Genomic DNA, 26,711 nt, shown 5'->3' on the forward strand with positions numbered 1-26,711 from the left:
ATTCCAGAGGAAAAAAAAAAACCTACAGCAGCGACGGCGAGGGGGCTGTGAATGAGCGGTTTTGACTCCTCGCAGACAGACAGACAGGGCAAGGCTTGTTGGAGGAGAAACCGGGAGGCCCTCCGCAGAATAAACCCTGACCTGTGCTCTATCAAACACCTCGCGGGAAATCCACTGTTTTTCTTGTAAGGGTTTGAAAAGATCGCGCTCGGCCAAGAGCACCATGTCCCGAGCCCTAATATAAAGTTTAAGATACAAACACTGGGGCAGATCTGGTGGCTGTTGGACCGCATCGCTTCGGAATAATAACAAATTGCGTCTTGTGTGGCCATATTTGTGGTGAAATCCTTTGCAGATGCTGGTTCCCTGAGCCTAACCACTGATTGCCCTGCAAATTATTTAAAAGGTTTCGTGCGATTCTCCCAAATGATCCATAACAAAAGAGTGTTGTACTTTCTGCGCTGCCAGTAGCCACCGTGTTTCGCAACAGGAGACCCAATTAAAAACGCACACTCCTCAGTAAAACCGTGTTGTTAATGCTGTCTCATTTACAGCTGCAGGAGTGCACAAGCCAGACCTGAGGCTTTTATACAATCGCGGGGCACTGTGTGCAACTGCAATCATAAAGATGCCTTTCGCATTCTTCTCCTACACACCAGTGGTGCAGGATGACGTTCCCCCCGCGGAGCAAACGCAGGAACGCAACGGATGGCGCTTGCTGCTTTCTCCTCTGTTCCTCTGATCGCGTTACACACAGGACACTAATGGATGTAGAGAGGGAAGACCAAGGCAGGAGAACAGAGGCTGCTAAAGAGAGGCATCAGATACAGAGCAGCTTCAAAAAAGTCTGCGCTTGTTTTAATCTGTCTCTCTGGGTTAGTCCCTTGGCAGGCGATAGGATAGGGCTGCTGGGGGGGAGAGAGCGAGTGGGCATGGAAGTGGGCGTCAGGGGGTGGAGGGGGGCTGAGAGCTGGTGAGCGGTTTCCCCACTTCGCACCGCCAGCAGTTTGACGATTATCTCCTTGATGCAGCAGTCTCTTTTTCATTTCCATTGAAGAACCGTGCCCGAGCTCCGAAGCCTCCCAGGAATGCCAGAGAGAGAGTGCGAGGGGACTCCGACGGGGATAATCCCAATTTCAAATGGAGCTTAGTGATACCCCCCCTACTCCACCCCTCCTCCTCCCTTTCTTCCTCCACCACCAACCCCCTTTCGCCCTCCTCCTGTCTGGCACAGATAACTCATCCCTCTCTCTCGCTCTCTCTGTATCTCTCGTTCAACCTCGTGCATGCGCAGACGGACGTTCGCACACCCCTCAGAAGTCATAATTAGCATGTCATCCACTCGCGTGAGTCCGAGGGCTGGCTGGCTGGCGAGTGATGTGTTCTCCTCAGGTGCTGCTGAGGTCAGAGGATGCGGAGGCTGCTGGTGTCAGAGGAGGAGGTGTTGACAACGCAGAGGTGTGGACACATACACTGGAGTGAGAGTGGAGCGGGATCTCCTCCATGTGCAACACGTGCTGTCTAAGTTTCATTCAGCAACCACAGAATGTGATCAAAGACAACGTTTAACTATTAAACTTCCCTCTATCCTTTTATTGATCATGGGAACTAGTGTGAAAATTACATAGAAGACAGAAGAGGCATAATATTGTTGAGATTGCATGTATTTTTCTCAAGAAATTTCAGGTTGCTCATAAAATATTTTGTAAAAATAATGGTTTATTACCTGTAGACATCTTATCTTAAAGGGACATTTCAACATTTTGGCAAATTAGCCCACTGCCATAATCCCTATAGTCATAGCAGTAGGTTTGTTACCTTTAATTGTCGGTGCAAGCTATTTTTAGAACAGCGGAGCAGAGCCGCAAGCTGCTCAGAGCTACGCTACGGAGGCTCATGGGATTTCTTGGTTTCCCTCATCAAACTCATCAAATACACAATCCAACAACTTCAAAACGCTCTGGTGGACAAGTTGTGACCTGCTCATTCATATTATTTCATAATATTATTCTATTGGTCTGGCCCAATTGGGATCAAATGTATGTGGCCCCTGAACTAAATTAATTCTCGTGGGCACACATGAGCTACAATGGAAGGGTGTTTCCTGGTTGTAAAGTAGGTTACACTCTACTCTCCACTACTATATGAGGTCTGTCTGCAGGTCTTGTGACCTCTGTGCGACCTCCCAGAGAAGACAGATGAAGCACAGTGAAGGGCAGCGTGACTCGCGCAGTCAATCACCGGAATAAACCTGTAGTTTCGATTTGTCTCAGCGGGGCGAAGTGACGCGACTTGTTTCCATGAATGGGTTATCTGGCAGCGTAAACATGTGACTTCATGTTTACAACCCTTTGTTTACTTGCAGGAAGTGAAGGCATCGGTTTAGGCATCGCTGCCCTACGAGAGACGGAGCCGCGCACATGACTCGAGTCACGCAGAGATACCGAGGGTTCACCGGCGGCTGCGTGCATTCCACTCATCTAATGCAGCCTGTATCTGTCCACGGTGGAAATCAATATGGAGCCCTTGTTTCACCTAGAAATGCATGACTGGGGTGACAGTAGGGACGGGTCACATGGAGGTCGAGGGAAAGTGGGGAAGCGTACACACATGACACTTTCCTTAAGAACGTTTTTTTTTAGATATGTGGATGTTAACAAATCACACAACCTCAGACAATAACAAGATTTGGAATTGTGAACAAACATATACATATATATCTCTGATGTTTTTGTTTTTTACATATTTGGGTTCACTATTTCACTTTATGACTATGAAATGCTGTGAATGGGCAACAAATTACAGTAAACTATTGAATGGAAGTGATGGACACCAGCCGACTATACATTCACACTGATCACCCATGACTGCTTTCTTTATTTAGGATGAATATAAATTTGACTTTTGTAGTTCTAATCATTTTCCATGGCTTCACAGACCAGTCGTCACGTGTTTTAATGTTATGACAAAAGAGACTATTCACGTTGTAGAGTAGCTTCTGTTGTAAAATAAATTCAGGCGTGGCGAAGCGCCTTTGAGCGACGCGCTGACTCCCTGCCCAGCTCCAGGGGCGCTGTTCTCTATCTGACCCTGAGCCGCGACCTCTTTCGACTGTGGAGAGAAAACAAGCGTTCCTCCTTCAGGGATCAATAGACGTTCACACGCAGCAGTGTGAAAATCTGGGAGTGTACGGGCCCTTGTGTGCTGTTGCTTTAGGCCCGCTGCCATAAAGACAATCAGAGGCATCACCGGGGTGCAGCCCAAACAGCTGGGCCTGTGGTTAGAGCCTCCGCTCCGAGGCTGCAATCAGCTGAGCCGAGCTCCATCACATGCTTCAACTTTTCACTTTCTGACCTCCCTTCCACAAACACGCTCGTGCTGTATTCACACGTTTGCAAAGGAAAGATATGAATTCGTGTCGACGTACAGTACAAACGCAGATTCTGTTCCCTCCTTTCACAAAAGACGTGAAAGCGCAATGTCAGCCGCTTCCAGGAACTCCAAGTGTAATACAGTGTGACAGCTGCCACGCAACTGCAGCGCGGTAATGTTACACAACCTGAGCATGAATGTGAATGAATACCTGTTGTTTGCACTGAACACTTGGATCCTGTGTCTTTCCTTCCTCTCTTACTTTAGCAGAGTTAGTTTTGTTGGGTTTTGTAACACGTGGCTGAGAAAAATACCTGCATCTGCACGCACTTCTCCTTTAAGATCAACTGATGAAGTGTTGAAACACCAAAGATTGACTTTGGCCCGACGTGACAGCTTGGCAGAAAATGAGGGTGTGTGTGTATACTGTGTGTGTGAAGTGAGCATACTGTGGCTGTTTTGGCTTTGTGCAGATTACAGGGGAGAGCAGCTCCACTGTACTTTACCATTGTTCCCTCGCTCTTGCTCCGTGCGACTTCCCTCTGCAGGCGAGCCACAGCCAGCTTTTCCCTAAACAAAAGAGGAGAGAGAGAGAGAGAGAGAGAAAATAAGAGTGAGTCCACATGTGATCGTTCATCATTCAGCGAGTGACAGTCAGGCTGATGACAATATCTTTCAACCAGAAATGTTTTTTCCCAGAAAAGTCTCTTGTTAAGCAGAAACAGCCTCTGGAAGCAGCTGTCAATCAAACCAAGAGACTCTGGTATCATATTCCTTTGGAGATAACTAATCAATAACTGATCTGACATTTAATTAAAGTGGATATCAACTCAGTGGAGGAGGGACTGTCACTTCTCTCATTCATCTTTCTTCTGCCTAACAGCAGAAACCACAGAGGCCTGATCAGCAGATAAACCACACACACACACACACACACACACAGTGAAGACGGGGTCTTTCCGCCGACCGCACAAAACAGAGAGCTTGCAGTTCTGTCCAGACCAAAAATAGCTCAGAGGAAACAAAAAGCAGGGCATCCTCGCGCCAGACCTTACATTGCAGACACACACTCATCACACACTCACACATGAACACACACACACACGTGAACTAGGCTAAACAAAGAAATTGACTGTGCGCGTCCAATCCGTTTCCCACGTGAGGGCATTCCAGACTTTAATGGGATAAATCTTGGCACACTAGCACGGATAATAAAGAACCCGGTTTTATTGCCCCTGCTGAGGTATCACAACAACTGAAGCACGGGACGACACAGGGAGACACACACACACACACACACACACACACACTGTTTGCCATTCTCCAGGTGTTTTTATCAACACTACAGGAAAAACAACAACTGTTCTGAGGAGAGGGCAACGCAACATGTGTTTGGATCCTCCTCATCTGCTGCTGCGAGACCAAAAGTCATTAATCCAACTGTTAAATAAAGCATTCAAAAAGATGTTAATACAGTGTCCATGCAGTGTGTTGACACGGGGGGGCACAGGAGCTGCCAGCTGTCCCACAATTATCCCTCTCGCACATAGGCAGGTATGCAAATGAGGCCATTAATTAAGCTAATGAATACATTAATTAGCAAATATTTAAGATGGGACAAGATGGACTTGATTGTCCCGAGGGAAATCATTCAGCTTCCAACAAAGAACAGAAAAAACTGAAACAAAAAACGACAAAATAAAAGTCTCAAAGCTGGTTCGCCAAAATAAAATCAGGCCATCTAGCGAGAAGGAAGTTGTTGGATGTGTCATGCCGCCTCATATGGGACTATGAGACCTAATAAAGAAGCGTGTGGAGCAGCAGACAGCCACAAGTAATCACAATCACCTGCACATTTTTCACATTTCTTCACTCCAACCTCCCCCCCGCCCCCCCGCCCGCCGCCTCAGCCCCCAAAATAACTCATGACTAACATGGTCCTGGTCGGCTTTGACAACAAGACATCATTGTTTCTGAGCGGCTTACCTGTCGGGAAAAGCCCCCGATGATTAAGCCACAGCTGGGGACGCGCGGCTGATGGATGAATCCCCTGTCTGGGCCCAGACTGAGACGGGCATACCGAGCTACAGACGCACGCCGGTGCTGCTGGGAGACATTCTCAACGCCACCGCCGCCGCTGCTGCTGCTGTGTTTTCCCCCTCTCTAATGGGACCAGACTGAATTAGGCAGAGAAGTCGAGCCTGGCACGCAGATTGTGAAACGCATGGTTGTGACAAATCTGGGAGGAAGTCGAGCAAAGTGTGGAGGCTGTGAGACAAGGGGGGTGTGTCTGGGCGTGTGTGCTTATTATTAGTGCGTGTGTGTGTGTTTGTATTAGCGCATTTCATTTGGAGCTTGTGTGAGAAGTTTGTGTGGTGGTTTCCTTCATAAACTGAGGTGTGTGGGTGGGTGCATGCATTCATTAAAGTGAAGGTGTTGTGAGTTTAATGTGTGCAAGAATGCACAAATCTGCGTGTGTGAAAAAGTGTAGTGTGTGACAGCTTGCTCCACACCTGAGCCTGACTAACACACTCATGTCCCGGTTACACAATGTCTCTCTTCCTATTACCACATACTGTGCACTTACACATTACGCTACCTTGAGCGGAAAAAAAGAAACACACACACACAGGTCTCTGGAAGTTCTCAGTGCAGATATTGTTTTGTTAAAAGGACCGGCCTGGCATTCCTCCAGTCTGTGTTATGGCTGAGCGTCATCCCTGTAAGGGGTTAAGTTTCAGGCCACTTATGCACAGGCATGTTCCAGGAGCAACCGAGCATGAGCCAACTGCACCCCCAGAAAAAATCATCTCCAAATATAGAGCAATTTGACATTCTGTGTTAAACATAATTATAGTAATTGGCACAAGCAGTAGTCAAAACAGTATTCCGCTGCAAAACGCACGCTGGCGACGTTTTGCGTCCAATTGATGGTGGCGTGTAATTGAATTATATTTGAGCAGCATCCAAGCAGCACATGAAAGCAATCTGCGATCCCGCTATATTTGGTAAGCGTTCGCTCTGACGTGGAGTTTTTATCATTTGCATTTCAAGTTTACAAACCGTCACCACCTGTGTAAACCGGCCTATCAAAACAGTCCGATTGAGTCGTGGCGCTGCTATGTCACGAGAGTCGTGATGTCATGGTGTTTGGTGGGTCTCGTGCGCTAATTGTGATGTTTTCATTTTGAGCTAAAATCACACGTGTTTCCTGTAAAAGTCTCCCAACAGGGTCAGAGCCCGGAACGCCTCGATTTAAAGGATAATTATTACTCGTTGGGTTTTATTTTTGCAGCTATGGCCGTTGTTACGAATGGTTATGAAAACACTAACAATGGTTTACAGGCGGAGAAACACAAGAGGCCAGTTTGTAGCCAGATTATCTCAACCATGTTAGGAGAGAGAGTCAAAAAAGTCATAACTATGGCAAACAGGATGGGTCAAAGTTTAGGTTTGACTAATCCAGGGTTTGTTTATAACCTGTCAGAGGCTCAGTGGCTGTGTTGTGTCTCCTGCTTCCCTCACTGTCAATATAAAACTGCAATAAATCAGTATCCTCCTTTAAAGGAGCTTCCGTAAAATTCTGGAAGATTAAGCATGTTAGCGGTGTGTGTGTTTGTGCTCAAGTGCTCATATGCTGTGCACACTCTGTGTATTTCACACTCGACTGTGACTAAACAGGAATTATTCCCGGCTTCAGTCCGTGCCTTTGTCCTGTACATCCGAGCATGTGATGAAAGCCCAAGCTGACAGTCCACCGTGTATACATTCCTCCTTCTCCTCTGCTGTTTTTCCTCTTTCAGACCCATTATGAAGCTTGGCTGGGTAAACGCCGGCAGCCAATCGCGAGCGGTGTCGACGTGGACCTCCAGCGGTTTTCCGCTGACCTGGAATCACCTGAGAGCACCGGAGGCCTCAGCTGTGGAGGGAATCCCGCCGAGCTCTCAGCTGAAACGCCACCTTTTCTTTTCTTTTCTGCTCCCTTGTTCCTGTGCATCAGGAGTTAACGCAGCGAGCGGAAGATGTTCAGAGACCTTGGTAAAAAAAAAAAAAAAAAAAAAAGACGGGAGGGAAATAGATGCATTGTTGTTGTCACGTGTGAAGCACAGGATTATGTGCTGCTATTTGGGCCGAGCAAATTCTGCGAACTCTTCCATAAGCCGTTACATAACCACCGACATGGCATCGTTTTTTAAGTTGAATGTCACAAATGGTAATCAAAATGTACAGTGGCATGCAAAGGCTTGGGCACTCTTGTGCAACATTTTAGGCAGTATCAGTGGATTATTTTTGTGAAACAAAGCAGCATCTTGAGCTGTCAGATAACTTTGACCAAGATATTTACTATTTCTATTTCTATTATGGATTAATGGACATTATACAAATGTATTTATGCCAGATTATATGGCATGGGGCTGTATAGTAGGTACTAACTATGCAGGGTGACCAAACCTTTGCTGCGAGCCCTTTTCCTTTCTGTCATTTTGAAAATATAAAAGATGAATGTATATACTGTATATATATAAATTGTTTAAAAGGAATGTGTCATCTGTAACTTTATGCCTTTTGGAGATCATTTCATCTTCCACTTGCTTTACATGAACAGACATTTACACCAGGGTCGCCCAAACTTTTGTAAACCACTGTAGAAGCCACCCACAGACCTCAAATAAGAGAAGATGAGAAGCTGCTCTCACTCTGCCTTTAAAGCAGCACCTGCTTGCAATGCACAGACATTTCTATTGATTGTCTCGGTCTAAACCGTTGCTGTTTGCACACACACACACACACACACTTTCCACATGTCAAAGATGCTTCCTCTCCTTGATGCATGTGATAGCAGCAGCGTTCAAAGCTCTCCATCCCTTCCTGGGAGATGAAACAGATAGCAGGGGCACAGCGGGAGCGCGGCAGCCAGCCTTGTTGATCAACATTCAGACACTGTGTAAACCCTCCGACGACGACAACGACGCCGACGCCGGGGCTGTTTGCTTCAGAGCGCCGCGGCGTGCAAAGACACGATCTGTCAGGGCTGAGGGAGGATCAGTCACGGCGAGAGGGCATTCGCCAAAAACCTGAGCTGACATGTCGGACACCGTGCGCTTTGAACTGCATTGTGGGAGGCAGGCTGGTTAGCTGTGTTTTCACCACTGTTATCACAGCTCCTCCATACAGGTGGTGTAATCCATTGTACATTGTTTGCAGTTAAGCGCATAATGAAAGAGAAAAAAAAAGTGCTGTCTCTTACATTTCGGTTTCCTATTTCCTTTACTGCGCACCGTCTTATTATCAAGTGCGGTTAATCTCCCCTCTCTATGGAAAGATGTTAACAGATTAAACACCACGTAATTCCTCTGCTTCCCTGCAGCACTTTGTCATAGTGACATAAACACACACATCAGGCTGTATAAAAGATGCATTCATATGTGCCGACTTTCAAATATTGTCACTGGAGCTTACAGCGAGCTAAACATTTCAATCGTTTCAGAGCAAACACTTGTCCTGAGAGTGGCTGGGAGCGATGCATAAATGTTTGGATGAGAGCATGCAGAGCTGCCATGCATTTATGTATTAGTGTCTGCACTCCTGCTGCGTTAAGAGCCCTGATACGCACGCAATCCCCGTGGCCCACATAGGGCATCCTGTCCACAGTCGACTCTGGCAGCGTTTTTCGGGCCCTCGGCTCCGGACTGGTCATTCCCATCCTTAATCCTCCTCTACGGCTGTGTTATGTAACCTTTTTGCACCGATCCAAAATTTCACCCAAGCCTCCAGCGCTGGACAATGCGCTTACCGAGGCGTTTGATAAGTTATAACATCCAGCCCGGTCTGACAGGAAAACTGAGTTACAACTGCCAGGAGGCTTAAAGTGGAGATGGGAGGGAAAATGGCTTTGTCATTCTGTGGCTGAAAAACTGTACTGGTTTATATTTTTAGAAATCGCAGCTTGCATAACTCCAATTTCTCACATTCTTGGGTGATTTCATCAGATGAAGATAAACATCAAACGCTGAGATCTTGCTGAAGCTTCACCCCTCAGTGTAAACATCCTCATCTGTTTGGAAGCATCTGAGGGGCGGGGCTCGCGCATCTGTGACCGCTCAATTGGTCCCAGCGCATTAGGCAGGTCCAATCAATCACTGAAAAAAAAAAAAAAAGCCAAACCTTGCGCCAAAGGTCTGACCTCGCACCCCGGTTCCCCACTACAGCTGGTTCCTGACCTCCTCCCCGTCTGAAAACCAGGAGCCACATGTCAGCACCTCGCACACCCACCCAGCCAGCCAGCCAGCCAGCCAGCCGGCCGGCCGGGCACAATGAGACTTACCTCACCACAGCAGACCATCAATTATTGACGAGGTGAAATGTGATGAGGTTCTGCTGCGAGCACACAAAGAACTACACGCCTTTTGGTTTCACCACGCGGCCTCGCAAACCAGCGTGTTTGCTTCTTCCTCACACATCCAAGAGACCGAACGTACTGGATGTCGCTGTGAAAAGGATAAAATAAGTTTTTCACGCATCATCGTCATCTACTGTAAACTTCTCCCCCCCTGTTCGTACTTTGCCGATGTTAACATATAGATAGAGTTGTGTATTGGACTTTGTTTGGACACGTGTGTGAGTAATGCAGTCAAACGGGTTGAGACGATCGTGATTAGCGAGATTTATCCAAAGTCAACAACATGCTGAGTGCTCTGAGCTGTTTCTGCTTTCCCCCTGTGATAACATCTCACCAGCCGTCTCAGCACTGGATGGCTTAATTGCACCAGTGTGACATGAAAAGCAACTTTTTATGTTTTTTTTTTTTTTTTTTTAACAAGAGGTGACTGACATTATCTCAGAGCAGCTGATTGATGGCCGCTGTCACCAGACTGTGTGAAAATGATTTGTCTTCGCACACGTCATGTCAACGGCTTCTGTGAATCATCGGCCGGATTAAAGGGAGGGCAAAGGTTTGGAGACACACCTATTGGCAGGGCCGAGGTGAGATCAAATGCATTTCGGTGCATTTCTTAAAAAAACTTCTGAAGCAGCGAAAAAATCAGACGCGAGGAGGAATCCTTCCGAGACTCCTCCTGAGCTCGGAGGAATGTGCTCGCCAAGCGTGGATTACCCCTGCCTGACTGTCTGTCTCCCTAAATGTTTTCTTATTCTGCAGAGCTAGGGCCTGACCTCAATTGTTTCCAAGCCACAGACGCATTCCTGCTCAGACGAAACGAAACATTGCGGATGAGCAGATGTGCTTTAAAAATGGTTGCAGCACCCGTCTTGTCTTTATGTCTGTCTGTCTTGTCTGTCTGTCGAGAGGGAGGGTTTACTCACCAGAAGGAGGACGGAGCTAGACGAGAACACACAAGGGGCAACATATAAACACATGGATGAACACACATGTACAAACACTCTTGGCGAAGAGACACGGAGACATGCACACACACACACACACGCACACTCAGTGTAGTTCTGAATCTTTCATGTCTGAAAACATAAAAGCGAGATGATTCCACGCTGTCGCTGGACCTGAACCACCACAGATACCAACAAGAAGATGTTGACGCAATGCAAAACAGCTTTTGCATCCCCACAAAACAATGCGCCAGACACAGCCTGTTTTGAAATCACACGCTTATCATAAAAGTCCATCACAACCACACACTCACACAACAACAAGTGATAAAACTGAGTGTGTACATAAGCTTTTCCAGTTCGGTTGTCTAGCCTGTTGTCGCTGAAACAAAGTCTGTTTGTCAGATCTCTGCAGAGAGGGTTCAGGCCAGGGTTTGTTTGAAGTTCATTAATTTCACAAGACACGTTGTGTGATCCTGTCTGAGGGCAGAAGTGTTCATACCTGCTCTGAAGGGAAGCGCTTGAAAGCAGCGAGAAAAGCCGTCCCTCATAGAGAGGGGAGGGGGGGGGGGCGGTGATTAATCATCTTAATGAGGATAAAAAAACGCTCTCCTCGAAAGCATTTGTGGTTTTCTGCACAGTTATAACTGTAGACAAACCTGTAAAAATGGCTGAAGGCTTCCAAAGGACAAAACCTGCGTCGTTTCTCAGAGCTGAACTGAGAGATCTATCCAAAGAAATAAGAAAAAAAAACACTTCACATAATAAAATCAAGGTGCTAAAAATGTCCTATTGTGAATCTGAGAAGCTGATTCAGCAGCTTTAACATGCACAGTGGTGTGCAGACTAGGGATCGATTATGATAGCCGTTAATATCGGCCAATATTCTGCTTCGTTTTTTTTTTTGTAATAATCACTATCAGAACCTGAATTCACCACTCTTGGCTGTGAAACAATGTCCTGCTTACTGAACCAAGATCTGTGCTGGAGTTTGTGTTATTCTACAAAAATTGAAGGTCTTTTACTGCAATCACAGATTTTTCTAATGTACAAAAACCAAACTGTATACTCACTGTATTCAGTCTAATCCCAGGTGTGTTATTCAAAATTTCTAAATATAGTTTCTCAGTTTCCTTGATTACTAATAATTGGTCTCGGTATCGGCCCTGAAAAACCCCATATCGTTGGATCCCTAGTGCAGACTCCCACATGCCATGTGTGTGTCACACGTTTGATGCATTGTTCTGCGCCTCACACCTGGCCCGGGCTGAAGTAATTGAGGAGCAGGGGACTCACATTTACTACTGTACTGTAACACTAGAAGCTTCTGCTGACTCATGGAGACTACAGGCTATTTTACAGTGGGCTGTCAACACATCGTTTTCAGAGAGGCGGGCAAACGGGAGCCCTTTACAGAGGCAGACAAATGGCCGCTTCGCATACAATAGAGACAAAGGTACGGTAAACAAGCGCACTCAAGCCAAGGGTCTGAATCTGTGTGTATGTGACATGTGTGTGTCTGTGTGTGTGTGTTGCCGGGCAGCTGTTACATTAGCCCCCTTTTGTGATGAGCGTGTCTATTCTGCAGATGTCACATGTTGGGTTTGTTGCATCACGTTTGGATCCAGCTCATAACTCCTCAACCTGAAACCTGAAAATCCTCCTCGCCGCTGGGACTCGGTCGCAGACACACGGCAATAAAACCAAAATCGCGTTTGGTTCTATCTATTCTCTCTTCTATTCACTCGTCACAGACGTATTTCCATGGCGTCCTCGCTCCGGCGCTCTGGCATGCCGGTAATCAAGTAATTAAAAGTTACTGCACTCATTGTAATTCACTCTAAGTAAAGACAGTCACCAAATGGCTTAAAGAGCTGAAAGACAACAAGAGAGGTGTTTGGGGAAAGAGTTTTTACTGCGTGGAGGTGAGCCTCTCCAGCAGCCTTTATCCATTTCGGTTTCAGCTGCGCCAACACCTCCAGCCACTGGACGAGGTCCTGCATGTTTCTCCCGCTATTATCCGATGATTTACAGCCAGGAAAGTGGGGGAGCCTCGAGTTTGTTGACATTCCCTGCCCCACGCAACCTCGAATAACGACGCTGACCCCCTTTTTCGAAACCTCGTAAACGGCTCGGGCCTGCTGAAAGCCTCGGCCGTGACGAGGACAGAAATATGAAACAAGAGGGATACGCTCGCAAAAGAAAAAAAAGGGGGTTTAGACAGACAGACAGGCTTTGATCTGCAAACTTCTGAGATGCATGTGCCTGTGAAAGTATGTCAGCCAGCAGCCTGTGTGTAGTAAACAAGGGCAACACCATATTATCTTGTAAATTGCTGGCATGCAGGATGATGACCTAAAAAAACAAATCCAATTTGGAGATGTTTTTCAGCGAGAACTGAAACATTTGTGGCGTTTCTTTTTCTTTTTCTTTTTAAAGGCGTGAATATGAGAGATATAAACAAAGGGTTTTATAACGGGGGAAAACAAAAGGTTTACTTTTGGAAGCCAAGACACTAAATCTGGCTCTTGTGCAAAGAGAAACAGGCAGTTTAGAAGCGGGGGTGACTGCAGAAACCGGCCCACCAGCCATCGCACCTTGGTGAACTCATATGGAGCGAGTTCATCCATTTAGAAACCACAAAAATGCTCCGGCACTAATGACATCACTGAGCAGTCAGCGAGGGTGTCTGGGTAAAGCTTTGTCTCCAGGCAAAAAAAAAAAACAGCCAGTGCAAGCAATAAGCCACTGATAGCTAGCAAATAAAAGCCTTTTATTGGTTATAAATTGTGTCAGTCCATTAAACTTTATGTTTTTCCTCAGTGACATTACTCGAAGTTAAGCCAACAGCAGACACAAGAGAGGAGACATCTGATAGTCCCATTTTCAACTTGTTAACATTCAGTGAAACACAAAGAGTTCTGCTTCTCTGCATTGAAAATATGAATGTCAAAATCCTGTATTGAGCTATTTATGTTGTTGTTGTTTTTTCAGATGCAATAGCAGGTTCATCCCAGCCCGAGAGAGCTCTGCAGCCTGTTTTTAGAGTTCCCACGTGCTGTTCGTGGGAGAAGATAAATGTAGAGCAGGCTGAGGGGAGGAATGCATTCAAAGCACCCTTAATTGAGCTGGATGGCCTGCAGTCACAGAGGCAGAGCGTCTCAACCAGGCTAGATCCCGAGATGTGCCTCACACGTACACATCATTAAAGCGGCTGCTTTGGCTCGCGGCTCCGCGGTGCCGACGAGCGCTGCAAGAGACGGTGGGAATTACATGGGAAAAAGTTTGTCTGGAAGGGAGCTCCCCTCCCTCCTTCAAAAAAAATGAAAGTCCCCCTGGCTGTCAATGAAGGGGAAGTGCTCCCATGCTGAGGGCCCAACTGTGTCGGCCATTGAACGGAGGAACATTCCTCAGTAATTCAGTTTGACCTGAGCCCAATACGCTAGCTGAGGGTCACTGAATACAGAGCGCCACATACAGGGAGCGGACGAAAGGGGAGGAGGAGAAGTTGGGAAAATCGGATGTAGAGGAGTGAGGGGCGAAGTGACGGACACGACTCGGAGGGGTGGAAGGAAACACAAAAGCACACGTCAGGACGATCTGCCTGAGCGCTCTTCATTTTTTCGTCGACTGGATTATTGGCCAGGTTTTTAACAATGATGAGTGGCACGGCGTCTGGGAGCCAGAACGACCCGGGCCACACTTGAGTGTTGTTAAGTGCTGAACTTTTCACATCCGTCTCTTTAGAGAGGGAATTTGCCGCAGCATCTAGGCCACGATAGATTTCCGCCACTGCACTCAAACACAGAGCAAATGTGGCCGACCGTCGCGTGACTTTTAAATGAAAACTGCTTTTAAATGTAGGACACATGATGCAGTAATGGGACGCGCTGGTCAAATGAAAAACGTGGCAGCAGGCGGAAAAAAAAAGAGAAAAAAAAATCATAATAATGTAGAGAAATGGCTGTGATGCGGCGTGGCCGGGGCGGAGAGAATTACAGTTTTAATTCTATAAAATCAAATCCCTCCACTTGGCAATCCTCTTATCAAGTAATCCCCAGGTGGGTTTCAGAGGCAGAGGGCAGCAGGCTCAAACTGCCCCAGTGCAGCAACACATCTGCCCCAGTGGCGGGATGATATCACCGGCTGCTGCTCTGCTCTAAATAAAGGCTTTAAACTGACACTGTCAGTGCACATACTGGGCCAAATGGCTCAACTCTCTTTGGTATAAGTAATGGGAACTGCCCTTGTGCGCCCAATAACAAAAAAAACACCAAACACTGGTATAAATATTTGATACATGTCTGTCCTGGTTGGGCTGCGTTCACTGACTGAAGTCTACGCAGGAGATTGCAGATTGGAGATTAAAACGACAAAATATTGTATCAAATGTGTCTTTCGTTTAGACGGTGACAGCGTTTTGGGGGCTTAAAAACGCTCCTGTTCCCGCCTAAAGGGTAAAAACGCAAAAGTCTGTTCTGCGTTTACATCACAGTACAGGAAAATAACAACAAACATGTCGGATTCCACAAACTTTTGCGATTTCCCCCCCCCGAAAACGCTTGTCTAAACGCGGAACAAAAAGTGAGAACGCAACGCCACTTTTGCGTTTTCTGTTCGGATCGTTTCCGTGTAAACATAGCCCTAAAATGCATGCAAATTGTGCATCCAGTGCATGGTGTAATGGTGCATGTCATGCGGCCTGGGAGAGGGAGGAATTTCCCTCAGGTCAGAGATCTTCCTGACCAAAACATTAGCTGCTCTCGAAGGACCAGAAGTCACATGGTTTGCTGTTGATGAAAACTGGTTTATGAGGTCACAGTCTTGAATATGGGTTAAATGTTTTGAGTGACTTCAAGGTTTGAGGCGCTTACAAAACAAACGCAGAGAGTTTAAAACTTTAAGGTCATCCCAGTGAATAACTCTCCTCATGAAGCACTGTGAGTGATACTGTGAATTGCTACTTCACAGCATCCACAGTTATAAAGTATCCACTACATGGCACAGGCTATTTTCTGCTCTCATGTTGGGAAGCACCCGTTCCCAGGGCAAAAAGACTCAAAAGGCAGAGAATGGCATTTCTCTCTGGCACGTTGACAACAGCAGCAAGAGAGTGATGATACCGTCCGTACTCTCCCATGCTCTCGTTTTCATGTTTCCCTTCGCATTGCTGTTTTTAGAGGCAACAAATCCACTTCTGGCTATAAATACAAAGCCAGAACCCTGCGACTAACTGGCATCCTGGGTGTGTAAGCTGCAAACATGGCAACCCCAACCCCCCCCCCCTCCTTTCTCTCTCTGTGTACAGTAAATACGGCTGACTGGGAGGAAAGACCCCCTGACCCTGCTGTAACTTTGACATATGGACGCTGCGCCGCGGCACTTGACACCACATTAACGGAGCATGGCCGTAAAAAAAAAAAAAAAAGAGGGACCGCTGCTGCATCCACCGGCCGTTCCATATTCCCCATCACTTAGCTGTATCCACACTTCAATTCAGTCACCATTCATCTCGGCGTGGGATTAGCGGGGATAGAAAATCTTAATCTGCCTGAGAGAGAGAGTGTGTGTGTGAGGAAAGAAAAAGGAGTGGAGAGGGAGGGGAGGAGGGGGGGAAACACACCACGCATTCCTGCACATACAAATCCCCTGCAATGCTGGATTGTTTTACCGCTGCTTGAACGACGGGTATCCGTTTCCTTCTGTTATCAATCAGAATCCGAGTGGTTTTTAACACAGGCCACTATGCTGTTGCCACTAGCAACAGGACACGCGACCCCCCCCACCACCACCTCCCACCCCCTGAAACTGGCTAATCAGGCTCAGTGCAAATCAGGAGATCATCCCCTGCACATGTGTGTACAACGCATGCTCTTTGAAATATGTTCCCACCTCAGGAGATTATGAAGAAAAACTGCAGCTCAGAAACAATGTGAGGACGACTGAAGGGTTAAAAACCATCAAGCCTTTCCTGCATTAAGACAGGAGCAAAAAAAGCTGAGTGTGCATGTATGCAGTCAGTCAAAAAAAAAAAAAAACACAGTGGAAATCATGCACTTGCACGTTGGGTTGATTTGCCTGTTGGGTGGTGTGGTGTGGTCTGTCTTACCCCGGTGGAGATGCAGCATCCTGGTGCAATTCAGAGGACACACATGGTAATCCACCAGCACGCTTCCCTCCCGCTCCGCAGCTGCTCCCCCCGCTGATCCCGTCAGATGATAAAGTTTACATCCACAATGCAGCACTAGCCGGCTCCGCTGCTGCTGCTGCTGCTGCTGCTCCCTGCCTGCCTCTTCTACTTGACTGGGACCAAACTGCCTCTCCTCCCTCTCCCTCTCTTTCTCTCTCTCTTTCTCCCTCAAGCACTCCAAACCCTCGCCTCCCTCTCCTCTCCTGTCCTCTAACCCTCTCCCTGTCTCTCTCGATCTGCCAAACGTGCGTTGACTCTCCCGATGCTGCTCCTCTCCTCTCCTTTCCTTCGCCGCGCTACGTACGCTCTCCCTCTGTGCTGTGCTTCTTTCTCTCACTAACGCACACACACACACGCTCCGAGGCTCCTCTCCTCCTCTCCCCCCACCCCGCCGCCCACACCGCCTCCTGGCTGTATGTTTCCCCCTGTATATTCCTCTCCTCAGTCTGTCTCTGCTTCTCTCTCTCTGAGCGCGTCCCTCCTCCTTCAGGCTTGCGGGACGTTTAACATGTGTTGAGGGAGAGAGCTGCTCTCCTGCCTCTCTGAAGGAGGCTCTTTCCTCAGGGGAGGAGAAGCGAGGTTAGGGTGGGGGGTTGTATGGAGGAGGAGGAGGAGGAGGAGTTTTTTGGGGGGTGACAACAGCGTTGAGGGGGGTTTAACTACAACAAGGGGAACGTGAACAGGCAAGCAGCAGCCGGCGTGTGATGTTCCACTAAGTGGACTCTTTTAGAGACAGACAGGGACGAGTGAAGAAGACAAGACCAGAGCAAATAAAGACACACACAAAGAGGGAAAAAAAGTTAAAGTCCCAAACTTTAAGGTGGCTCAAAGAGACAGGATGAGTCACACACATGGAGAGCGACTTATGTGCAGCCACTCCTTGGAAGCGTTCATTATCTTGCATGTAAAGGCTCTAGATGAAAGGCATTATGTGGAAAATGAAGGGAAGGAAGCCTTCAGAAAATCAAATGTTGCGTGCAGTGGGCACGCTGACAGATTTGGAAAGTTACTAAAAAACTGTCAGATGCAAACTTCCCCATTTGCATCTGAGTGCTGGAGGGAAGGAGAGAGGGGGGAAAAAAAGTGGTTTCAGATGCGAGCTCAGTAATCCCACAAACACTAAACCGGTGAAATGTTATGAACGCACCTTTGTCTCTGTGGTACGGCGCTTCATCCACGCTGAGCCACCCATTCTGACACCCAAAAAAAAAACTCTCTACATCTGAAAACACTTGGCGGCCTGTTTAAATGTGCAAAGGGGGGGGAAGCGTTTGGAACGACGACACGGGAGAAAGAAAGAGAAGCTGCTGACAAAAGGCAGATAGGGACAACCGAGGAGGAGAGGAAGATCAAGAGAGCAGAGGACAGAAAGTGAAAGCCAGAGAGAGAGAGAGAGAGAGAGAGAAAAGGCTGAGAAAGAAAAAGAGAGAAGAGAAGTGCTTGGGCCGAGTGACGGACCGGGCTCCAGCCCATCTGCCACAATCACAATCAGTCTCAGCTGAATGGCTGTGACAAACTGCAGCCTGGAGCCCACAGCATCAACCAGGCAGGACGTCTGCGAGGGCCGAGGGAGATGAGAGGAGGGGGATGAAGAGGCAGAGGAGGAGGAGGAGGAGGAGGAGGAGGGATACTCTCTATTGTCTGCTCCCCAATAGGACCAGTGCGAGAGGGGGCGGGCACCGGAGGGGTGAAAGGGGGAATTAAAAGGGTCCCAGTGACAGGAGAGCTCAGTTAAAGAGGGGGAAGAAAAGGACGGCGCTGACTTAGAGCCGGGGCCGCCGCCGCCACTTCGCCCCACATTCACTGTCACTAATGTCCTAAATGACACTAACCATGTGAGAAAATTAGTTTAGGGTGGCGGGGGCTGGATGGCTTAGAGATGAAACATAAACACACAGGGATGAGTTTCCTCCTTCACACACACACACTGTATAGATTACTTGGGGCATCATCCAACTGCGATCATAATAAAAAACCTGACACATCCCGTCAAGTTCTCGTTATCAGAGGTCCTCGTAAAGCCGGTGGCCGTTTGTCATCGTAAAAAAAAAAAAAAAAAAACTGGGAGAGATTCATGATGCCTGATTATGGCGTGTTTGACCGGAGTGTCATGCGGAGAGGTAATTGTGTTTATCATACGTGCAGCTGTCTCGCAAAGGGGAAAAATCTGAATACATAGCGAGCATGATTCGATTCCAAGAGCAGGTGGTCACCAATTAGACACCATTGTCCCATTCGGAGGAGACAAATGGACGGCTGAGTCAGCACCAACACGTACATATGTGCTGTAATCAAGAAATATTGAAGGAAGCGCTGCGTTTTAATTTCATCAACGGCGAGCGGACGTTCGTTGAGCGATTGGCTGCGACCGCCGTAAACAGACGGGCCGGCGGTGGAGTGGTTTGGTCAAAATAGATGGATGCATATTTCCCAGAATCCCCCTCCTTCCCATTATGAGGAAACAGTCCATGTTTGGTTGTTAGTTTCCTTCCATTTTAACTAATGAGCGTTACATCTGCATATACGTCTTTTACACTATAATTTGTGCATTTATTACAATGTATATATGATGATGTGTCTGTATTGGTAATATTCATGCACGTTTGAGTGTGTGTGTGTGTGTGTAAGTGTGAGTGTGTGTGTCCACTCTGCGCTGAGTGATCTGCTGAGCTCATTAAGGCGCTGCTTATTGCTCTGCCAGGGGTGTCAATGACAGATTCCACTGTTTGGAAACACTCGGCCGCCCACACAGCCAGCCTGGCTCCACCACTGTCGCACACACACACACACACACACACACACACACACACACACACACACACACACACACACACACACATACAGGCTAGGTTAGCATTCCACAGAGAGGAGGGGGGGGGGCGAAGGGAAGGAGACAGGATGGTGCTGGGACAGTGGCTGGAGGGACGGCGGGTCGATATGGATTTGTAATGGGGTGCAGGGTGGTCTGGGGCCAAGGGATGCTGGTGGTTGTGGTTGTGTGAGTGTGTGTGTGTGAGTGTGTGTGTGTGTATGTGAAGTGTGTGTTTGTGCACACAGAAAGGAAACATGTGAGTGTAAACACCTTTGAACTGTAATCTAAGTTGCTGTACTACTGGGCTACTGGTTAGTCTGGGTGGAGTTAAGATCATCCTGTTCCCTTCCTCCATCCTTCCTTCTTTCCTTTCTTCCTTTCTCTCTTCCTTCTTTCCACTATCCTTTTTCCCTTCCTTCCATCCTTCCTTTCTTCCTTCCCTTCGTCATTACTTCTTCTTCCTTCCTCTTTTGATCCAAATGACCCTCCATTTTTCTTTCCTCCCTCTTCCTTTCTTTTTCCTTCCTAGAACGAATCTGTTCCCTCCCTCCATCTTTCTTTCCTTCCTTTTTCCCTTCCTTCTTTCCACAATCTATTTCCCTCCCTTCCTACCTTCTTTCTTCCTTCCTTTTTGACCCAATCTGTTTGTGGTGGGTGCATGCTACCTCTCCAGTCTTGTTCTTTGACTCACCACCGGCAGAACCAAGATTTCCGCGACATGCTCCCTCCTTCCATCTATCTTTCCTTCCTTTTTCCCTTCCTTCTTTCCTCCCATCTTTCCCTTTGTCCTTCCTTCATTCCTTCCTTCCTTCCTTCTCTTTGTCCTTCCTGCCTTCCTTCCTTCTTTCCCTTTCGTCCTTCTTTCCCTTCGTCCTTCCTGCCTTCCTTCCTTGACCCAGGTGGACAACAGGAGGGTTATGCAGCAATTCAACAATGTAAAAAATACTCAGTTTAAACAGAAATACAGAGTTTGTGTCCTGATTGATCGGCTTCCAATCATTATTATTGATTTTCATTAAAAACACAAGATCAGAAAATTGGAATTAGTCCTTCTGAGAGAGCGTGATATCTGTGTGTGAGACTGAGATAATGTTCAGCATCTGCACCGAAGCCAAAGACGATCACCATCAGCTCTAGTGTAACCTACATACCTTTATAAATTGCTTAAACTCTGTCCGGCTCGTGGTTCCTGTTTCATGTCTTCGGTCTTAAGATGAACTCATAATTGTGAAGAAGTGCTCCTTCCACAGAGTTAAATTATTAATGCATTAACATGTAGGCAGCATGTTAATGTTGTAGCCTGTCCAGACGGAGCTAAATTCAGCCACTTGAAGCTGCTGGATGGTTTAATGTTTTCCAATGTATCATATTTTATGGGCTTATCATATGTTTGGAATGTAAAATCTTCAACTCCAGCCTTAAAATGAACGCGGTGGGATGGATTTTAAACATTTTCCTTCATACTATAGGTGCACAGGAATGGAAAACACCAGAGCAAAGAGCAAGTTTACATCTATATGTCCATGAAATGTACAAACATCCTGTCAGTGGAGCCTCCAGCCACACTTCTCCCTCCGTGACATTAATCCCCTGCAGCCAGGTCACACATGAGCGAGCGGAGGAAGCCGGCATGTGTCACTCACTCCAGCTCATTACAGGTCGATTCCGTCGTCTAGGTGTGTGTGCGTTCCCGGTTGGACATTAATCACAGAGAGGGGGGGAGCAGGAGAGGAAAAACTTTGTCTCCTTCTTTGCTTTGTGTTTGAGCTTAGCCATGATTCTGAGAACAGCTATTTAACGTCTGATACGAGCGGGGAAAAGTACGGGGTTGAGCGGGGTTTAGAGACACATCAGAGGTGCAGTGGGTGGCTACAATCCATCCAGGAGATACTCAGCTGTCAACATGGCTAGACTCCTTTTTTTTTGGGAGGAGGTGGGGCGGGCAGGGGGGTGTTTGTTTTCAGTATCAGGACGAGTAAAGGAAATGCCAATCCGTACACAGGCAGCGTGTTTGTTTACTCAACGCGAGCCTCGAGGAGGCAAAACGCCCAGACAGATGCAAATCACATGATGGGTCACGCTGCACGAGCCCCTCCACAGATCATGTGTGTGTGTGTGTGTGTGATGGTTAACTTCTGTGTGGCAGAATGAAGTGTGTAATACAATGAAAGCGATAATGCACCTCGGTCATGTTTCATTAAGCAGGGGGATGGGGGCGGAACGACAGGCGGGGATGGCGGTCAGGCCAGAGGCTTTCTTCTTCTTCTTCATGGAAGTCAGGAAACGCTTGGAAGTCATCACGACTGGAAAGAGCGGGATTAACGCCGACGGAGTTAATCTTTAATTAATGTCAAGTAAATCACGAAGAACACTTTCATTCCTCGTGTGATTACGGTAAATAAATGAGACAATTATGGAGTAATCTCGGAGGAACAGTCACTAATAGTGCTTCTACATGTGAACAATCCCAGTATTCCCAGTATTTCCATGGTTCAGCTCTGTAGAGAATAGATTCCTCCAAAAACACTACAATGGAAAGCAAACCCAATGATACAAACTTGCTGCAGGAAGCTGAAGCAAACACATTACAAGGGAACTACAGAAGTCGCTCCTGAAGACTTACCGGATCTCGCTGTAAACTGGAAGCATTAGATGCGATTAGAAAAGCTTTGATAAGTCTAAATCAATGTGGTAATAGGTTATTGATGTTTAAATGCAACATTCCTGAGGTCTTCCTAAACAACTTGGATCTACAGCCCGGTGGGATGAGATAATGACTTTTCCTGAGCCGGTGCATTTACTGTACTGTATCCTCTGCAGCAGCTACAGCGTTGTCTCATTGGCACCGCATGATCTCATGGATTTGTTTGATTTACTTAAAGAAACATTTGTTGTTTTTTAAATCATTGGGCGCCCTCTGAAGTCTGAGGTGTTGTGGATTTCACAAATTTTCACTCCTTCCTGTTTCCTCAGAGAGATGAGAGGATGTTTGCCAAAGAGCCCTGAGCTTGGAGGTAAATAGCGTGGATGCAACCACTGTGACTTCCACCAGCCAAAACCACACGGGATCTATCAACAACCCCAAACCACACAGGATCTATCAACAATAAAAAATAAAACACACACACACACACACACACACACACACACACAGGATCTATCGCTCTTCTAATCTTAAAGCGAGGATGTTTTCCGCAGCGCTGTGCAGCACCCATATAAGTCAAAATAACTACACGCTCTCATGAGCACAAAAGGAGTCGCAGCACATGCTTCTACAGCTTATCTTGATAAGAAGAAATCTTTTCATCGCACAATGGAGGAGGTTAATAGACCTGGATGTAGTGCGAAACTTCATTTAATTAAACGTACAACTGACTAAACCTGCCTGGAATCAGATAAAAATGTAATATTCTGAACCCACACATTCTTTAAGTGCTTTTCCTGCAGCACATTGGTTCCTATTAAGAGTCTGAAACTTGCTTAGACAAACAACAGTGGTAATAACCCATTATGCAACGACTGAGGTCTTAAACACAGCTAATTGCTTCTAGGAATGCAGATAATAGCCTATTCAATGCAAATGCCAAGAATACGTGTCACAGGTCCTATAAAACGCTGTTGTGAAACCGCTACATCCCTACACCAGCTGGAAACAACAAGTATTGTTCACTGTTGTATATCTACTACTGTATATCTGCTGCAACTGGATACGTCCATTATGCTAAGCCTGGCTTTATACATAACCTTCTTCTCACTCCTTTTCAAATATGTATGATTATGCTTTTGTGTTTTTGTTTCCAATTTTCAACTTGTCTATGTGAAAGAACAAACTGAAATTGAGCCTTATTGCCTTTGTTGTGCCTTATTGCCTTTGTTTTACATGTTCGAAATGAATAAAAAACAACCTTGAATGCATCATAAAAGAAATCTAAAGGCTTCTGGTGAATAATATGTGGAAAGGGAGGGGGGTGCAGGTGGTGCAGCCGTAGCATGTCACGACTGTAGCAGTGTGTGCATGGGAATGCGGCGCTACAGTATGTGACCAGCAGCGATGGAACGACCTTGAGGGAGCGTCAATAAAAGGCTTCATTAACCCGTTCGATTAACCTCCTCCTCTCATAAGCTCAATAAAACTGATGCATGTATTTCAGCCGGGGACTGGAGTTTTTGCTCATGAATCAGGGGCCTGAGTGTTTGGCGTTTACAGGAGCGAGGGGGAGACGGGCGGGCTTAGCGAATCTTAGCTGGAATAAACGCACACGTGTTGACTCGTGTCAAAGCAGCAGTGGCAGCGGCGGCGTCACCTCCCTGACGAATCGCTTTAAGGAGTTCATCATCACGTTCGCAGCTTGACAAGTATGGTAAAGCTCAACACTACATGCCAACAATCAATCACGCTATAAGATGTGAAGAGCTTTTTGCTAATTACAGATAGCACACATGAAAGGGACGCTCTTATAGCACCATTACCTCCTATTCTCAGCCTCGCATTCCTCATGGTTTCTACCTCACGCGCTTTAATCAAGCTTCTCTACACACACAGACACACATGCTGATTTTAAATGATCCAAACACCAAATTCCACCAGTGCCTGGAGGTCCCAATGAAGTTTTCATAGACTGATTTATTTACCCACTGACGGTTCCTGCGAGATATTAAAGAGTCTGGACTCCTGGGCCGTAAAGTGACGTCTAATGGATGGATTAGGCTAAGTCATTCACTTCAGAGGGCACACAAATATACTTTGGGAGCGTATTAGATCTCTTTGGGGCTTAGCGTGATCAAATTATTGCATTACACTGGTCAACTTATCCAATTAAAGTTGTAAAATGCGCGGCTCGCACCCAGCCGAGACGGCGGATCCCTCGGGGGGGCGTTTGCGGGGAGGCTGAACCCTATCCACCTCCTCATCGACGGAACAGGCCTCACCACATACTTCAGCTGAGGATTACAGCCTTTCATCTCGCTCAGACCGCCGGCAGCACACAGGCGTCTTTGAGGCCAGATATGGCTTGTAGTAACATCAGTAAGGTCCAGATTTGTAAAGCTGTTCCCCAGCTTTGCGCTGTGGTCTTTTTCCCCCTCTCTCATGTGTGTGTGTGTGTGTGTGTGTGTGTTTCTCTTTCGCTTGACCTTGTCGTCTTCTAAGTGCAAGGACGTTTTCTTCCATTAGTGCCCCCTGAGCGACAAATTTGAGGAAAACTTAAAGCGGTTTTGAGCCATTTCTCAGTTCTCTGACTTCAAATGAAACAAATGAAAAGTGATTAGTGGCTTAAAAACCAACACTCTTAATAGCTGAAACAATTAGGAGAGTTTTGAAAAACGATTCTGAGGGATTTATACTGATTAGGAGCAGACGTTTCAAAATAAACCTACCCTTCAAAAACCAAGCAACTTCGGTCGGCCCCAAAAATCAAAACCTCAGACGTCTCCTCCTCTGATGAGACAAGGACAAATGAGCAGGAACGTTGAGCAGCTACAGTATACAACAGGACTGGTCAATTTCTATCCCACCCAGAGGCAGATTCACTTAGGCAAAGAAAAGTCCTATTACCCATAATCCCACAGCAAAGCACACATCTGATCTGACCTCTTCGTCTTCGACGGCACCGTTGCTCCATGAACATGACAAATAGCTTATTGATCGGCAGATGTCGCCGCTAATGTCGTGCAGCTGCAGCCTCCCGCTCCACGCAACCTGTCCTAAGCCCCTTTTGGATCTCCAGCTGAGCCCCCTGCCCCCCCCACTCCTCCTTATACACCTCCTCCTCCTCCTCCAAAACTCCCTGTGCCTCCCTGCCCTCTAAGGTGTGGAAAGGGTCACAGACGAACGCCATCTGCTCCGGCAGAGAGAGAAAGTGGCAGGTGAGGTGAGGCCAGCTCCGGGCGACGTGACCCGACACCGGCCGCGGTTTGACCCACAAAAAAAAAAAAAAAACAAGGTCAAAGAAAGATTCAGCGAGAAACAAACACCAGCTCAAATCAAGAGTGGGAAAATTGTTGGAACCAGACCGGGAGATAGAAAGGGAAAAAAGAAAGAAAAAAAAAATCTAATCTACATTGTTTTAATCCACAGGGAAGATTACACAGTCACGGTGCCTTGACGCAGCAGCTTGTCAGAAAGAGGTCATGCAAACTCACTCCCCGCCCCGTCATGCTTTTTAGCGCTGCCGAGCATCCATATGTCCGTCCTGCACGTCTGTCACTCAACGCCGGTCTGTAATAAACGCAGGATGTTTGTCGCCAGCGTTTCAGAGCCGCCACTAATGACACTGTAAAGCTTTAAAAAAAGATATTTGATCATATTTAATTAGAGTTCCCTGCAAACAAAAGATGAATAAGGAGGGGGGTTTGGTTTCTATACTGTACGCTGCATCTGATGTTGCCAAATTTGGATCTGCTCCATCTGATGTTGACACTGCGCCGTGGAGCTTTTGTTTCCGTCTGTCAAGGACGTGGTCACATTGAATAGAGGGTGCAGGAAAGCCCGGCCAGCATCCCACTGGGGTTTTGTGCTCCATCGAGCAATGATGCTGTGACGGAGTGCGAGACTGTGTCTGTGTGTGTGTGTGTTTGCATGTTTGTGTGTGCCTGCATAGGATACAGCAGATGCTTCTGACACGTATGATACAGTACGTAATCTAAACTCTATATACGATTCCTCACTTGGCAGGAAAAACCACTGAACGTCTGGAAAATCTCCTTCCTGCAGCGTCGTGCATACATCTGCTTTTGACCCATATGTTGAGCTTGTTCCAAACAACCAGAGTCTCTCCACATCTACTTCTTCGTGGCTCCAAAGTTCCACTGACAGCGGCGTATTTTAACGATTTATCGAAAATGCCTCACAGTCTCTCCTCTAACCACAACAAAAGGGAAATGTCTCTGCGTTCGCCCTCGACAGGGATATTTGATACACCTTACCGACGCAGAAAAGTCGGCGGGCTTAAAGAGAAGTCATAATTGTCCAATCTGTGTACCTCAGCAGTGTGA

General features: G+C 46.9%; 1 protein-coding gene across 1 annotated transcript in view; it reads right to left on the bottom strand.

Annotated features, from left to right (window-relative positions):
• The window catches only part of LOC311000213 (nck-associated protein 5-like), a gene marked incomplete at its 5' end in the record, with an annotated part of 121,476 nt that overhangs the window by 53,672 nt on the left and 41,093 nt on the right, over positions 1–26,711 (bottom strand). Inside the window, one exon of the mRNA XM_083990866.1 lies at positions 3,879–3,942. Within this exon, the coding sequence (XP_083846992.1) occupies positions 3,879–3,942 (64 nt within the window). The remainder of the gene's footprint in view (positions 1–3,878; positions 3,943–26,711) is intronic.

The sequence above is a fragment of the Trachurus trachurus genome (genome assembly GCF_905171665.1).
Source record: "Trachurus trachurus genome assembly, chromosome: 2".
Lineage (NCBI taxonomy): Eukaryota > Metazoa > Chordata > Actinopteri > Carangiformes > Carangidae > Trachurus > Trachurus trachurus.